The sequence below is a fragment of the Podarcis gaigeae genome (assembly GCF_964106915.1).
Source record: "Podarcis gaigeae genome assembly, chromosome: 11".
Classification (NCBI taxonomy): Eukaryota; Metazoa; Chordata; class Lepidosauria; order Squamata; family Lacertidae; genus Podarcis; species Podarcis gaigeae.
This window is the reverse complement of record NC_139687.1, coordinates 27,161,107-27,177,997: the sequence shown is the minus strand read 5'-3', so window position 1 is coordinate 27,177,997 and position 16,891 is coordinate 27,161,107. Positions and strand designations below refer to the sequence as shown.

General features: G+C 45.5%; 1 protein-coding gene across 4 annotated transcripts in view; it reads left to right on the top strand.

Moving 5' to 3' along the window:
• RGMB (repulsive guidance molecule BMP co-receptor b) overlaps positions 1 to 16,891 on the top strand; it is a 43,008-nt gene extending 26,117 nt beyond the window's left edge. For all 4 annotated transcript variants that reach the window (XM_083702394.1, XM_083702396.1, XM_083702397.1 and 1 more), the window contains one exon: positions 12,800 to 16,891. In XM_083702394.1, coding sequence (XP_083558520.1) covers positions 12,800 to 13,465 — 666 coding nt within the window. In that variant the 3' untranslated portion in view covers positions 13,466 to 16,891. The remainder of the gene's footprint in view (positions 1 to 12,799) is intronic.

The window sequence follows — 16,891 nt, the reverse complement described above, 5'->3', positions numbered from 1 at the left end:
TCTGAATCTCAGAAGCCAGAACAGCAAGAGGGATCGCTGCGCAGTGAAAGAAGCGATCCCTCTTGCTGTTCTGGCTTCTGGGATAGCTGCGCAGCCTGCATTCGCTCCATAAGACGCACACACATTTCCCCTTACTTTTTAGGAAGGAAAAAGTGAGTCTTATAGAGCAAAAAATACGGTAATTATTTCCCTGCGACGCACATATATGTGATCGTGTGCAAGTCAATCACACGTAAGTGAGGCTGGGCACCTGTATTGCACACTAAAATGAATTTGGATGTTTGGTGACCTTGGAGAAAATAGGCGGGAGCAGTAATTCACGTTGTCTGGAGATACAACAAATTTAACCGGGGTGGGGAAGTGGTGGCCCATGTTTCACATCTCACTTATAAGGCCTTTCCTTTGGGCTTCCTGACTCTCTACGAAGCCCCACCCCCTGTCTTGAGTTGGTGGGGGCGGGAATACCTTGCTCTTCTTAATATGCACAATACAAATCGGGAAGCTTGGAATGAACTTTGCAAGTGTTGTACAGTGGTACCTCGGGTTAAGAACTTATTCATTCTGGAGGTCCGTTCTTAACCTGAAGCACCACTTTAGCTAATGGGGCCTCCCGCTGCCGCCACACTGCCGCTGCGCGATTTCTGTTCTTATCCTGAAGCAAAGTTCTTAACCTGAGCTACTATTTCTGGGTTAGCGGAGTCTGTAACCTGAAGCGTCTATAACCCGAGGTACCACTGTATTCCCGTAGGCACCAGTGTGGGTTTTTCAGTAACAACTGTGGAATCTCCAAATGTGCTTCTGATTTGTGGCACTGGGTTTTGGCTGGCAGCAGAAGATCTTCAGCGAGTAGGAGACTGGACATAAAAGTTACTCATCTCCCTGCAAGAGTAATGCAGCACTACTGATTGCTGTGAATTAACACAGCATTCTATAGAAACCTCTTCCTTGACACACCCTGTTGCAGCTTTGATGATCTTATGCTTACTTCCAATCAGGGAAGGCTTAAGAGGTCCGCTTCATTTCCTTTGCTGGTTTCTTGCAAGGTTGGGAGAACCTTGCAGCAGATGCAGCCATCTAGGTTGTAAACATTCTTGGTTGCAGAAAAGTTCGCCTTTCTCTTGGTCTCCTTTGTTGCCTTTCGCTGACTGGCTCTGACTCTTACGGTTTGCTAAATGGCTGTTTTCATGTCCCTTCTGTTGCAGTTTCTTTAATTTTCCGGGCAAATGTGCATCTCTCTGATAGGAGGCAAACAATTGGCACTAAGAATTCTTACACCGTGTTGTGTAACATTGTTGAAATAAAGGAGATTCTTAATCTCCAGTTGTGTTCCACATGCCCTTTTTTATCCGTAGAAGACGAGTGTATCAGGTTTCAGGTCAAGAGTGTGGCAGCGTAGCTCAACTTTTACAACAATTTGTTCATTTTCATAGAATTGTAAAGTTGGAAGGGATCCTAAGGATCATCTAGTCCAACCCCCTGCAATGCAGGAATCTCAACTAAAGCACTCATGAAAAGAAGCATGAATTGCTTCTTTTAGTGCCTGTTTCTGTGAGTCGCAGAGCTTGGCAATTAGTAATGGAGGCACAATTTACTTAACTGGTTGAGATGAGCTTTGTCTTCTGGTTTCTGTGACATTGAGGCCCAAGAGTTGTGTATTATCCACCTTCTTGAATTCACCTTTGCCATTACTTACTATGTTTCTGTGTAGTATTTAATTTTGAGGGGAAAGGTTGAGCTGTCTCCCCCAAAGCTTGAATTGCTGCTGTCTATGCCACAGGTGAACCCAGCAAGATCTTTACTTGGCAGCATTGTAATCCAGACTTCTTGAAAACTATAGGGCAGAGCACTAGATCTCTCTGACCTGCTTTCCAGCATTGCTCTGACGAAGTTAACAGATGGTTCAAATTGATTAGATCTCACCTGGAATCAACATAAATAGGTAGCAAAAGAACAAGGAGGGAGAACGCTGGCACTGACAAAAAAAGAAAATAAGTTTGACCTCAGGGTTACCTTCTCTGTCCTTATGTTGGTTTCACTTCCTTGAAGAAAAAAAAAAGAGATTGGTTGTCTAGTTTCTTGGTGTCATTTGAAATGCCAGTTTTGTAACTGCTCGCACCTGTATGCAGTGAGTCACTACCATATCTTGATGGGATCTTGTTCTTTTCCATCCTTCCTCACTTTTTGCTCTTCTCAAGAGATTGCTTATTTCAGGTAAATCCAGGTAGCCATCTGTTCTGGTAAGTAACATCCATAGGTTCTGTACTTCAAAAATAGCATTGGGCCACAGGCATCTTTTTCGAAAATATCTGTCAGAAAATGCAAGGAGTAAAAACACACACACAAAAAGTCATATGTGGGCCTCCTGTTGAGTCAGAGTGCCATTTCAGCAGCCTACATGACAACTGTGCTTTTGAAAAGATAGATAGATATGCTAGCTAGACAGACCTGTTTTGGGATTGCCTTTGACTTGCATGCCAGCCACATTTCCGGAAGAGAATTTGGTACAGTAAAATATACAGTAGGCCTTCTTGGGTACGGCAAGGAAACACCTTTGTGTTCATCAGCATGAAAAGGAATTTGCATTTCTTATCTACCTCTGTAGTTAGAAAATGCACCTGGATTTAGGCCTTGTGCACAGAACCATTTGAATGGATATGGTTGTCTGGGTCAGAGGACAATATAACTCTTGCCCCATCTTGTTCTTCATACAAAAGCAGAGCAGGCTAGTGGTGGATTTTTGATACTGTTGATGGGACAATAGGGTGGCACTGTGGTCTAAACCACTGAGCCTCTTGGGCTTGCTGATCAGGTCAGCAGTTCGAATCCCTGCGACAGGGTGAGCTCCCGTTGCTCTGCCCCAGCTCCTGCCAACCTAGCAGTTTGAAGGCACATCAGTGCAAGTAGATAAATAGGTACCACTGCAGCGGGAAGGTAAACGGTGCTTCCGTGCGCTCTGGTTTCCATCACGGTGTTCTGTTGCGCCAGAAGCAGTTTAGTCATGCTAGCCACATGACCCGGAAAGCTGTCTTTGGACAAACCCTTGGCCTGAAGCGAGATGGGCACCACAACTCCACAGTCATCTTTGACCGGAGGTAACCTTCTAGGGGTCTTTTACTTTACTTACTTTACTTTTGATGGGACAGTATCCTATGCTGCATCTCAGAGCAGCAGGTCACTCTGCCCTCATTCTGCCCCATAACAGGTGCATGAGATGGCTGCCTCTCTCTTTTCAAGTTTGAGCGCAAACTTACCTTTCTGTAGCGATAGGCGAGGTGCTGCTGGCTCTTTGCTATGGCTTAGGCAGCGGTTCTCAACCTGAGGGTCCCCAGATGTTGTTGGACTACAACTCCCATCATCCCTGAGCTCTGGCCTTGCTAGCTAGGGGTGATAGGTGTTGTAGTTCAACAACATCTGGGGACCCACAGGTTGAGAAAGACTGGCTGAGAGGATGCCTGGAAAAACTTAGGCAGAGGGCCTTCTCGGTAGTGGCGCCCTCCCTGTGGAGCGCCCTCCCATCAGATGTCAAGGAAATAAACCACTACCTGACTTCTAGAAAACATCTGAAGGCAGCCCTGTTTAGGGAGGTTTTTAATGATTGATGTTTTATCATGTTTTTAATATTCTGTTGGGAGCCACCCAGAGTGGCTGGGGAGGCCTGGCCAGATGGGTGGGAGTATAAGTAATAAATTATTATTATTAGGTTGGTCTTATCAGCCCTGAGTCTTCCCCAAGCAAACATCAAGCCTTCCAGGGAGGGACCTGACAACAAGGAGATCTTGCTGGCAGCAGAACAGGGGAGGGTTTCTAGGGCTGTGTACACACCGTTCATTTTTAAAGCGCATGGGTTTTGATCCGAAGAATCTTGGGAACTGTAGCTTAAGAGCGCTGGGAATTATAACACTGGGGGTAAGCTACACTTCCCAAGATTTTTTGGGAGAAGCTTTGTGCATTGAAGGTGTGGTTTTGTACGCAGCCTATGTCTTGCTCGTAAGATCCGGGCACTCGTAAATGTACTCAGGAGCTTCTCGGTCATTGCTCTTCAGAGCTAATGTCTCCTTGATTGTAGTTGTGAGAGGTTGCTGTATATTGAGGTAGGCAATTAGCCCATCTAGGCCAGCACTCCCTGTTCTAATGGGCACGGTTCCTTCCTGCTGCCTGAAGTTCTTCCTCGGTGGAAAATAGGAGCTGGGACTTAAAAGATGTTGATGTACCTTGGAGACAGGTCTCAGACTGGGCAGCTGGTGCCCATGAAAATGGCAGTCTCCTAAGAGCACAGGAAAACAAAAACTTTCACCAGGACAACTTGTATGTTTTATTTTTTGGAAACAAAACACCGGCGTTGAGACTGTTGGCTTGCATGGATTATGTAAACATAAGCAAATTTATGGAAAATTTCTGTAATTTATAGTCTGATTCACCTACTGATGTGCAGGGACAATGTGCTCCGTGGGGCACCGGAGCTTCAATCTCTGGCTCCTAGGAATCATGCACAGACCCACCTGTTGCCTCTGTATTATCAAAACATATTTTTGAAACCCATGAGGCCTAGAAACTCTTCAGTGGAAATTGGGGCTTATGGGATGCTGAACTGGTGTCCCAGTATCCAGTTTTAAATTTGAACCCATGCAATAGGAACGTACATGGGTCATATCCAGCTAACTCCTTCCATCAGCGCAAGAGCTTTTCCTTGCACAATAGAGCTTTTCTCTCTGGCCCAAGTGAGCTTCATGCCTGAGTGGGGATTCAAACAATGATCTCCCAGGTTCTAGTCCGACACACTAACTACTACATCACACGGACTTCCTAGAGTACTTCTACTGCAGGGCAGCTCTATAAGTTGAGTAGGGATATAGTGAAAGCCAAATGTCCTTTAGAGAGAAGGATCCAAAATATTTTCCTTGAAGTTTGAATTTGTTTGATTCTGGATTGTTTTATTGGATGTTTCGATGCATTGTAAACCACTTCTGAGATCCAACCCGCCCTTAAAATATAAAGCAGTCTGGAAATGAAAAGAAAATAACAATAAAAAATAAATCCCATTGGTGGGAAAGGTGCCTAGATGTTCCATTGTGGCCACTGCAACCAAGGTTTACGGTGCCATTTGGCAATTCGCTTATACAGTGGAAACTCAGTTTTCGAGCATCTCTTAAGCCGAACGTTTTCAGTTTTCGAACACCGAAAACCTGGAAGTAAATGCTTCCGTTTTCGAACGCGGCTTGGAAGTTGAACGGCTTCCAAGGTGTGTTTCTCCATTTTCTCAATGGAATTTTTCGACCTCCCATTGCGCCTTGGTTGTCAAACATTTTGGGAGTCGAACGGTCTTCCAGAACGCATTACGTTCGACAACCGAGCTACCACTGTATACCTGAGCTTCGAACACTGTTTCATAGGTAACCTTTGACAGGCTGAGAGCGAGTGAGGTTGCTTAGCGCCACCCAGTGAGGTGACATCGAGTAGAGCTTTGAACTTTGCGCATTAAGTATAGAACTCAGGTGTTTGTGTGGCGTAGGTTGTCTGAGGAGAGCTGGGATTTATGGCAAGTGCTCCTTACTGGTGAGTTGAGAGGATCGAGTGGAATGGAAGTATTAAAAATGAATGAGCCAAAGTAGTTCGGAAGGAGAGTTGGGGCAGGGTGGGGGTGGGGGGAGAGAGGCGAAATGTTTAACAAAGGCATTGATGTTTTAAATGCACAACAATATTACCTATTAATAATAAATGGTGTGGTAAGAGACCAAATGTGCCAGAGTAAGTTATTGCAGTTTATGGATTAGGTCAGAGAAACAAGTAAGCAATGCGGATGGTGTCTGGAGGTTCAGTGACTAAAAAAACATTTGTACAAGCCTCCTCAAGGTGGGTTGGTGTGGGGTGTGTGGGAAGCAACCTTTAAGGGGCAGTAATTGACACAGCAGCTTAGTCTGTAGCTTGGATGGGGTTGTCCTGAGGGGATACCTCCCCCACTCTGTCAAAGACTAGCATCCTGGAAAAAAATGCATTTGCAGTTCCTGTGTATTGCAGTTACATCCAAGATGGATGTGCTTTCATAGCTCATCCAGGGCTGGGCCTACCTGCATTGGGAGCCTGCTAGCTAAATTTGGAAAGCAGTTAGTGACCATTGGAGGACTTTGAATGCTACCTGGAGAGCAGTAAATCATGCCTTGATTCTCTTTCATAGCAAAGACTGAAACAGCACATTCGCCGGCGGGTCTGCTACAGTAGTGGCTGGCTGCCTCTGCGAAGACCCCATACCCTCCAACATTTCTCTGATGAAAATAGGAATGTCCTGTTCAATACTGCTGCTACCACCGCTGCTACTACTGCTACTACTAATATTTATACCCCACCCATCTGAATGGGTTGCCCCAAGCCACTCTGGGTAGCTTCCAACATACAGTAGAGTCAAATCTCAGATCCTGAACGCCTCCGTTTTGGAATGTTTCGGCTCCCAGACACTGAAAACCCGGAAGTAAATGCTCTGGTTTCCAAATGTTTTTTGGAAGCCGAACCTCTGACGCGGCTTCCACTTGAGTGCAGGACATGCCTGCAACCAATCTGTTTTTTTGTTTTTTTAAAATATATTTATTTATTTTTCCAATAAAAGAATAAAACATCACTTCAATGCAAAACACCAAAATCCATTGCCAGTATACATCAAAGAAAAAGAAAAAAAAAGAAAAAGGAAGAAAAAAGAAAGAAAGAAAAGATTTGAAAAACAAAAACTCCAGTTTTTAAATTTGTGTTTACAAAACTTTCTTTCCTGACTTCCTCACACCTCCCTTTTTTGTGTTCCTCTTTATCTAATCAGATACAGCAAATCCTTATCCTCCTCCAAAAACTCATTTCAAATTGTTATAATCACTTCTATTATGTCTCCAATCTTTCCTTCTTATAATTAAACACCTTTAACATCTGAAGCTGCGCCTTGGTTGTCGAACATAATGGGCTGCGGAACGGATTATGTTCGACAACTGAGGTTTGACTGTATATCGAAAACATAATAAAAGGTTAAACATTTTGAAAACTTCCCTATTCAGGACTGCCTTCAGATGTCTTCTAAAGGTTGTATAGTCACTTATCTCGTTGGCTCGGGGGTCGCCTAACTCCATAACCTCCAACATTTCTCCGATGAAAATAGGGACGCCCTAAGGAAAAGCGGGACATTCTAGGATCAAGTCAGAAACTGGGATGGCTTCTGTAAATCCTGGACTGTCCCTGGAAATTATGGACATTTGGAGGGTCTGCAACCAGCCTTTTCCCCCTGAAATGCTGTTGGACTATTTATTTATTTAGAAAGATCCATAAGCTGCTTGATCACAAAGCTTTCTAACTAAAAAGATTGCAGCCAAGCTAAAATACGCAAAGCTGTTGAAAAAACAAATATACATAAAATCACTGTCTGTAAAGTACAGATAAAATCAGCAAAACCCTTAAAAACTAATAGAGGTAACTACATTATATGACTACAACTCCTGTCATCTCTGATAATTTGTGATGCCGGCTGGGGAGTCTGGAGTGTGTTGACCCAACAACATTGTGTTGAGAGTACAGTGGTACCTCGGGTTAAGTACTTAATTTGTTCTGGAGGTCCGTACTTAACCTGAAACTGTTCTTAACCTGAAGCACCACTTTAGCTAATGGGGCCTCTTGCTGCTGCCGTGCCGCCGGAGCACAATTTCTGTTCTCATCCTGAAGCAAAGTTCTTAACCTGAAGCACTATTTCTGGGTTAGCGGAGTCTGTAACCTGAAGCGTATGTAACCCGAGGTACCACTGTCAAAAGTCCACCTGGTCCAGCATCCTGTTCTTGCAGTGGCCAACTGTGGAAACCTTGTAGGAAACAAGAACACTCTTCTCTGCTGTCGTTTTGAGAAATGGTATTCTCCAATCCATGGAGGCCCAGCATAGCCATCATGACTAGTAGCCTTGGCTGGCCTTCTCTTCTCTCAATTTCTCTGCTCCGCTTCAAAAAACCGTCCAAATTGGGGACCATCACAGCGATTTCCATAGTTTAACCACACTTCTGCCTCTGGCCCCATCGTCCACTGGCATATGGCTCCTGTAAGATTGGTTAGAAGAGAATGCTGTCCTTGAGCTGAGAAATGGTTAGCCAGTTGAGTCACAATCTGCGACTTCCCTAATACCTTAGGGCAGTTTGAGGATATTCTGTAGACCTGTTAATAATAGAGTTCTGCGCCTGATTGAAAAGTTAAATCTGTGAAAGATGATTATTTATTTTCTTGATCCTGGCCTTGCTGGAAAGCAGCGACTCGAAATGTGTGGTTTAATATATTTTTTAAAAGGTCCTTATCCCAAAGGTGGGATGCTCAGCCAAGAATACTAATACGTTTCAGATTATATTGCATTATGGTTTCTAAATTGAGAGAGAGAGATGTTTACATTGCCTTACATAATGCATCCATATTTTTTTTAAGAAACTACCCTACTTAATACAGACTTTGGAAAACTTTGCTGCCTTTTAATAGGAGTTGTGTGGCCTGTAGAGACCAGCTGCAGAGCAATGCTGCACTCAGGGCAGCGGGAAGGCAGACAATTGCTTGGCACCTTTTCAAGGCTAAGTGGTCTGTGAACAAAGCTCTGCTTCCCTGGGTCTTGTTTAGGCTGAATTCTCACCCTTGCATTTGTTGGTGCATGCCAGGAGTGGGGAACATGTGCTCCTCCTTGAGGTTGCTGAACTCCCATCAATCCTAGCAAGCATGGCCCAGTGGTTGATGGGAGTTGTAGTTCAGCCACATCTGGAGGGCTAAAGTTTCCCTTTAGCTCATGAATAGTAGTAGTAGTAATATTTTTTTTATTATTTATACCCTGCCCATCCGGCTGGGTTTTCCCAGCCACTCTGGGCAGCTCCCAACAGATTAAAAACAGAATAAAACCTCACATATTAAAAACTTCCCTAAACAGGGCTGCCTTCAGATGTCTTCTAAAAGTCAAGTAGTTGTTTTATTTCCTTGACATCTGATGGGAGGGCATTCCACAGGGCGGGCACCACCACTGAGAAGGCCCTCTGCCTGGTTGGTTCCCTGTAACCTCACTTCTCACAGTGAGGGAACCGCCAGAAAGCCCTCGTAGCTGGACCTGTTTCCAGGCTGAACAAGGGGGTGGAGACGCAGAAACCAAAAGAGAGCAGGTGACCTATTAGTGGTACCTCAGGTTACATACGCTTCAGGTTACAGACTCCGCTAACCCAGAAAAATTACCTCAGGTTAAGAACTTTGCTTCAGGATGAGAACAGAAATTGTGCTCCAGCGGCGCGGCAGCAGCAGGAGGCCCCATCAGCTAAAGTGGTGCTTCAGGTTAAGAACAGTTTCAGGTTAAGAACGGACCTCCGGAACGAATTAAGTACTTAACCTGAGGCACCACTGTACTTTTCATGGTACACGCATCCCCCCACTTAGTGGGACTGCGGTACCAGCATGTTGGACGACTCGGTGTTTCCTCAACTTGGGTCTCCAGCTGTTTCTGGACTACAACTCCCACCATCCCTAGCTAGCAGGACCAGTGCTCAGGAGTGATGGGAATTGTAGTCCAAATGGAGAGCCAAGTTGGGGAAACACTGGACTAGATGATCCTCAGGGTCTCTTCCAATGCTATGATTCTACCCTTCTGCAACCTGGTACCCTCGTGATGTTGCTGGCCAAGCCTGCATCACCAATAGTCAGGGAGGATGGGAGTTGTGTTCTAGCAACACTTGGAGGGTCACAGTTTCACCATGCCAGCTCTATTAGGCTAATATTGGGAGCAACGGTGGTTGGGTTTTTGTTCTGTTTTTACCCACCCACCCCCCAAATTCTTATACCTGTAAATCAAGTTCCTTCCAAGGATAGAACTAGCTGGTTGATAAAACAAAGCAAGCTACTTTCTGTGATTTCTCAGAGAGATGCTCCCTTTCATCATGGCTGGTGTCGATTTTATGGCACATGCAAAGCAAAGATGGCAGTGGGGGAGAGAGTTCTGCCTCTCATTAGAAGTGATTTGTCCTGCTAATCTCTCACTTCAGTGTGAGCAGACTTGCACTTATTTCATCCGGCCTGCCAAAATTAACTTTCCCTCGCTGAGCGAGGCTGCAGAGAAGGGCCCGAAGTCATGTTGCTTTTTGTGTTTGGAGATGCTAGATCATTCCGCTTCCTGTTCTGGGGGAAAGCAGCTGTTTTCAGATTGCTCTTTTTCTCTCTTCAGCGAGAACTCCTCGGCAGAGGAGTTGGCTACACAACAAATTACTCGGAGAGACAATCTCCAGCATATCCTCCCTCAGGGTTCTCAAACGGAGCTTTAACATGATTAATGCCAAAAGAGGGATTGTGAGTTGCTTCAGTGGAGTAGAAAGGGGCTGAATTCTTGCTCCAATCCAGACAACGCTCAAAGTCAACTGCTCTCTTTCCCCCACCCCCACCCCAAATGGGGGGGGGGGAAATCCCCGCTGGTCTCAGCTGTGGCCCCCGGCTATGCATTTAACAGATTGCTTGGCTGCAGCTGGTCTGCAGATAGCCCTCAAAGTGATTAAACCGAAGGAAACCGTAGGAAAATTCCAGTCACCCAGCACCGATGGGAACATGTGGTGCTGAAATAATGAGGGTGTGTGTTTTGGGGTGGAGAGGAGGGAGGGGGGTTGGGGGGGCAGAGCGGATGTCAGGGCAAAGGGGTGTTTAAAACTCTCCTGGTGAATTCACATTTCACTTTTTTCAATGTCCTGTCTTCTGCAAAGGTCTGGATAAGTTGTGCAGACTAATAGGCAACCTACTTGCGTTTATCTTGTGCCAAGGACCTACCTACCTTGTAGCACAAATGGGGGGGGGGGGTGAAAGCAAAATGGGAAAATTCAGTCTTTTGTGGAATAAGGCTTTTGTTTTAATGTCATGGTGGGGGAGTCCTCCTGCGTACCTCTTTCCTCGATTTCTTTGTAATCTTGCCCTGGAATATGTGTGTAGATCTGTGGCCTTCCCAAGGAGGAGTGTCCTGTCTTTTGCAGCCATCTTGGACAGCTAAGGAGGGAAGAGCAATAACAGAGAACAGCCAGTCCTCAGGCTGAGTCCAGACTCCTCCAGCATGCCGAAGAAAAGGGCTCAGAAATAAGAAAGACTTCAATGGAAGGATCTGAAAATCGCTTTGCCCCTGTGAATGAGCATAGGCTGAAAAGTGGAAGGGCATTTTGTAACCTTCTGTTTCTGAATTTGGAGGGTTCGCTTCTTCTCCTTCCCCAACTTTGGCTTCCTGGACTTTGGCCACACCCCAGTTCTGTTGCTTTCAGTGTGCCAAAATCAGGCGTGCAGGCGTGGTCTGGGACCCTCAGGCATTGCAAAGTCTGCATGTTTTTCAGAGTGCTTTTCCTGGGGTTCCTATGGGCTGCATGTCTCTCTCTCTTTCTCTCCAGGCAGCATATTTCGGTGCAACACGTTACTTGCCTTCAGCATTATTTCTCGGTCTCCCACCATCTGCTAAAGTTCTTAACTGTTGCATAGCTCTGTGAAAACTCAGGGATCAGGCAACTTGTCTGCATAGGAATACCTGAAGGAGGATTCCCCAAGCTTTAACGTTCAAACCAGTGCTTCATAAAGAACTAAGAGCGTCCCAATCCACTTCCCCAGGGATGCATTCATACTCGCAGGAGGGCATCGTAGAATTGTAGAGTTGGAATAATAATAATAATAATAATAATAATAATAATAATAATAATAATAATTATTATTATTATTATTTATTTGTACCCCACCCATCTGCCTGGGTTTCCTCAGCCACTCTGGGCGGCTTCCAACAAAGATTAAAAATACATTAAAATGTCACACATTAAAAACTTCCCTGAACAGGGCTGCCTTCAGATGTCTTTTGAATGTCAGGTAGTTGTTTATCTCTTTGACATCTGATGGGAGGGCTTTCCATAGGGCGGGCGCAACTACTGAGAAGGCCCTCTGCCTGGTTCCCTGTAGCTTTGCTTTTCTCAGTGAGGGAACCGCCAGAAGGCTCTCGGCACTGGACCTCAGTGTCCAGGCTGAACGATGGGGGGTGGAGACGCTCCTTCAGGTATACTGGGCTGAGGCCATTTAGGGCTTTAAAGGTCAACACCCACACTTTGAATTGTGCTTGGAAATGTACTGGGAGCCAATGTAGGTCTTTCAAGACCGGTGTTATGTGGTCTCGGCCCCCGAGGGTCATTGCAGGAATCTCAGCTAAAGTAGTTAAAACAGAAGCCCCTCCAACCACTGCTTAAAAACATCCAAGGATGGAGATCGCCCACAACCTCCCAAGGGAGACCATTCCACCACTGAACAGCTTTTACAGTCAGAAAGTTCTTCATGCTTGTGATTTCTAGAATTTAGGACAGCCTTCCTCAGCCTGGTATCTGCAGTCCAAAAAATCTGGAAGGCATCTGGGTGGGGGAAAGGATCATCTGAAAGTGTTTTTCAAACTTGGGTCTCCTTCTGTTGTGGGACTACAACTCCCATCCATCCCTGGCCACTGCTCTTGCTAGCTAGGGATGATGGGAGTTGTAGTCCAAAAACAGCTGGAGGCCCAAGTTTGAGAAACACTGGTTTGCACCATGATATACAATTCAGATACACCATTTTGTGATGCTCCAAGACTATTTTGGGGCAAAGGTTGGTTTCTGTTTCATCAAATGTTGCATGCTGATAATTGGACTGTGCTAATGGTAGCATCCTAGTGGGTATTGAATTTGGTGCCCGGCAGCGAATGGAGTCTTTTTGAGTGGAATTTAAACAGCTGCACGTAGCCGAGAGGTGTGTCGTGTCATTCCCTGCTCTAATTCTGCTCTTCTTGGCTTCCGTTCCGCAGATCACCATCATCTTCAAATCTTACCAAGACTGCACAGATCAGAAAGTGTACCAGGCCGTGACCGACGATTTGCCTGCCGCCTTTGTCGATGGCACGACCAGCGGTGGCGACGGCGACACCAAGAGCTTGCACATCGTGGAGCGAGTGAGCGGCAAGTATGTGGAGATGCACGCCCGGTACATTGGGACCACGGTCTTTGTGCGCCAGCTAGGCCGCTACCTAACGCTCGCCATTCGCATGCCGGAAGAGCTCGCCATGGCTTATGAAGAGAGCCAAGACCTACAGCTCTGTGTGAACGGCTGCCCCTCCAGCGAGCGAATCGACGACAGCGGGCACCTCCCTTTGCCTGTGATGGGGCAGCTCCTCCCTCCGGGCGCTTCCAGCCAGACCCGGTCCGTGTACACCTTGGAGAGCGCCACGGCCAAATGCCACGAGAAGATGCTTCTGAAGGACATCTATTTTTACTCTTGCGTGTTCGATTTGCTGACCACCGGCGATGCCAACTTCACGGCAGCTGCCCACAGTGCCTTGCAAGACGTCGAGGCTCTGCACCCCAGGCAGGAGCGGTGGCACATCTTCCCCGACAATGGGGCGGCAGGCCAAGGGCAGCAGCTTTTGTGTCTTAGTCTTGGACTTGTGTTCTTGATGCTTGTTGTGTTTTTGTAGGGTTGTGTTGGGTTCCCTCATCCCCGAGAACAAAGGTTTAAAAATATATATTGTCATAATATATTGACTTAAAGATTATATATGTATATACCATGTATATGAAGGGATGCTTCCGCCTTTCCCACCCCCTCCTCCTGGGACGCCCAGCGGATTGTACATATTGTGTTAGTTTTTCTTTCCTCATGTATGTTGGATGTAATATTCTTTTTTTGATTGTAATAATTTTTTGCTTTGCAGTTGGTGAAATGTTTTATAATGTCCTTTCATCAGGACCCGATAGAAAGCACTTTATTTTTTATATATTGAATATTTATGTGTATCTAGGTAATATGTAAAGCATTTAGCCACATGTACATATATCATACCCAGTGCTCCCTCTAAGTATTACCTAGCTGAACTCACGAGCTTCTGCGGTCCTTTCCCCCTCCTCTCTCTGCTTCGCCTTTTGAGGCAAACCCAAGAAGTTGGCTGGAGGGGGGAAGATAGGTGCAGGTCTGGGATGAGCTAATTCCTCCTTGTGGACCCTGGGCCAGTAGCCAGCCTGTGTTCCATAAGAACAAAAAGGTCATTTGATATTGATCCTCACAATTGGAACTGCCCCTTGCTGCATCATTCCTGATGCAGATGATTCCCGCCCCCTTCTCCTGAGCACTGCTTTCTTGTGTGTGATGGGGTGGTATTTTGTGCTCGGGTATTGACTCGCCAAGTGCAAAATGCATTTCTCGCCTCGGGTCATGAAGGGCACGAACGTAGAAAACGGTGTCTCTGTCTCCTTCCCAAACATACGCGTGTGAAACCCAAAACTCGCCGAGGTTTTTGGGGCTTGGTCTCTTAATATATATCGATTATATGGATATCTTCAAGTGGTTTGTATTAAGTGTGTTCCCTATGATAGTGGTAGGCCTCACTGGGTTAATCATGTCTGATTCCCCTCTCTCCTCCTTGCCCCCCCCTAAATGTAGGCACCCTCAGCCTACCTAAATAAGTTTTTTGCAACAACTACAAAAAAAAAAAAATCCCAAAGCTTTGGAGATAAACCTTTTAGAATTCTGACTTAGGTGTTTGTCTAAAAAAGGAGCAAATAAGGGAACCCCTACAGTTTGGTCCAAAAAGCTTGCTGTGCCGGCCTATATTTTACATTTGGAGCCTGAGCAGCCTAAGGCAACAGAAGCATTTGCTCAGAGGTTGCCTGGTCGTCATTCCCAAATCTAGTTTTTTGTTTGCAACTTGCTAAACTGCAGTAGCTTCTTCTGTTACAAAATTCAGACACCGAAAGAGAACATTGAGGCACCTTTAAAGATCTGACTGATTTTACCAGATTGGTGCTGCAAGCGGTAACCCATGAAGCCGCAGTCCACCTTAAACGTGTCTGGATTCTAACTCCCACCATTCCTGACATCGGCCATGCTGGCAGAAGCAGATGACATTGCAACAACAACTGGAGAACCGCAGCTTTTCTGTCTCGGGGTGCAGCTATGAAAGTATGTCGTGTTAAGTTTTTGAGGTGCCCAAAGATCATTCCTTTAATACGGTGCAGGCAATCATATACACATTTCATGTTTAGAGGCTCAATTCCCACTCCTGTGTTTTGCTAGAGGACCCTGTGGCTTATTGCAGCTGCAGTTGGACCTACACCCAGCTCTTTTTCAAAAGGCCCCCTGCCAACTGAGCCATGTTTTCCCTCCCCCCCTATGCTCTCTTGATCATCCTGGGGGTGAGGAAGCTAAGAGTACTCGCCCCCTCTCCCTTTTTACCTAGGAAAGCCCACTGGGACACTTGGGGGAATCTTTGAGCTCTAGGTTGGCATCTAGGCGGGTAGCAAAACTCGCATAGCATCAAAGTGCCAACCTCGTTCCAGATTTAGTGAGCAGAGGGGTAGCTGAAATTGCTAAGTAAAGGAAGGTACGGAGCTAGGGCTTAGCCGAAACTTCTTGAAATATTTTTTTCAAAAGAAACAAACTTCTGAACTCCTGACAATTTTTGGCAAAAGAACCTGGTCCTAGATGAACATGAAGAATTTTGCCCAGGCCATTTTAACTGGAGTACCCAGAGGTGCAACCTGACAACAACCTGTGGCTCCATCCACCTGTTTCTTTGGCTTTTGGGGTCCTGGGCCACTTGTCTCAGGGCCAGATTTCCTCAATCTGAAACACAGATGGCAACAACAAAGGGATGAGAGTTGTAGTCAGCAACACTGGGAGGGAGCCATGTTGGGTTGGACTAGGGGATACAGGTGTGGATTGCCTTGTTGGGACAGGGCCAAATGCCATTTGTTCAGCAGAATGAGCTGTGAACCTACTGCCGCCCTTGACAAGATGCTCCTTTTTAGATTTGCCTCAAATCTAAAATGTGGCCATAGTAATATTGGCCTGCATTGATTGACCAGTTCAGGAAGTAAGAAGTACTGAAATAAAGCCAAACAAAAGCTTCATCCTGATCAGTTTTGGGAGAATAATGTTTCATCCTTTTTTTATAATTGTGGAAAAAGTTGGAAATGCTTTCGGAAAAGTTCCTAAGCGAGGTGAAAATGCTGGCCACTGTGTAAATGAATTGGGCTGGCGCTCGGGAGTTTAGCGCTGAATTTGCTGCTTAGTCCTCTTTTCCCCGCTGCCAGAATGGTTTTAAAATGGCAATTTTGTGTAAAGCTGTCCTTTTTTTTTTGTTGCTTAGGGCAGCACAGAATTTGAAGCAAAACCTTCCCCCCCTCCCCTGAATCTTGTCTGGAGAGCAGCATTGATGGTCTTAGAATAGTTGGATTTTCCCGTTTTTTTGTGTGCCAAGTGGAAAGGTATTTGTGGAAGAAGCCCGATAGACAAGCTTAGAGGTGTAACTGCTGTGTGAGCCCATCGTAAAGAGCAGCTGTGTGCTAGCTAATTTCCTGTGTTCCCAAGCCCCGCAAGTATCTATGTACACTAATATCTAAATCATAAAGTCCAGAGATAAGTAATATTTCAGAAATGTTAGAACCTGGAGTGTGTGGGGTTTTTCTTTTCTTTCTTTCTTGTTCCTGCTGTGGGATTTCTTGAGAAAATGTTATTTGCACATGTTGGCTCTTGAAGTCCATCACAGTCAAGAGAGCTTTAGTTAATGCCAAACATATGGATAGTTTGAAGCGAGCGAGTGGTGTCTGGGGACAGCTTGCGCTTAGAAGGAACACTAGTTTTCACAGACACTCCAAACGGCTGGCTGTCTCTCTCTCCCTGAAGACTTCAAACTTATTTTTATGCTAGAAAGAAAGAAAGAAAGAAAGAAAGAAAGAGAACCCACAGTGTGCCCAGTCTTTGCAAAGCCCCTTTTAGATGTGGTTCATGGATATACAAATAAGTATACATTTGTGTAAAAACAAAGAAAAACAAAGTGACCATACCGTGTACAAATACTTTTAAATTATTATGATAGAATAAAGCTACATACCATGTTGTGGAA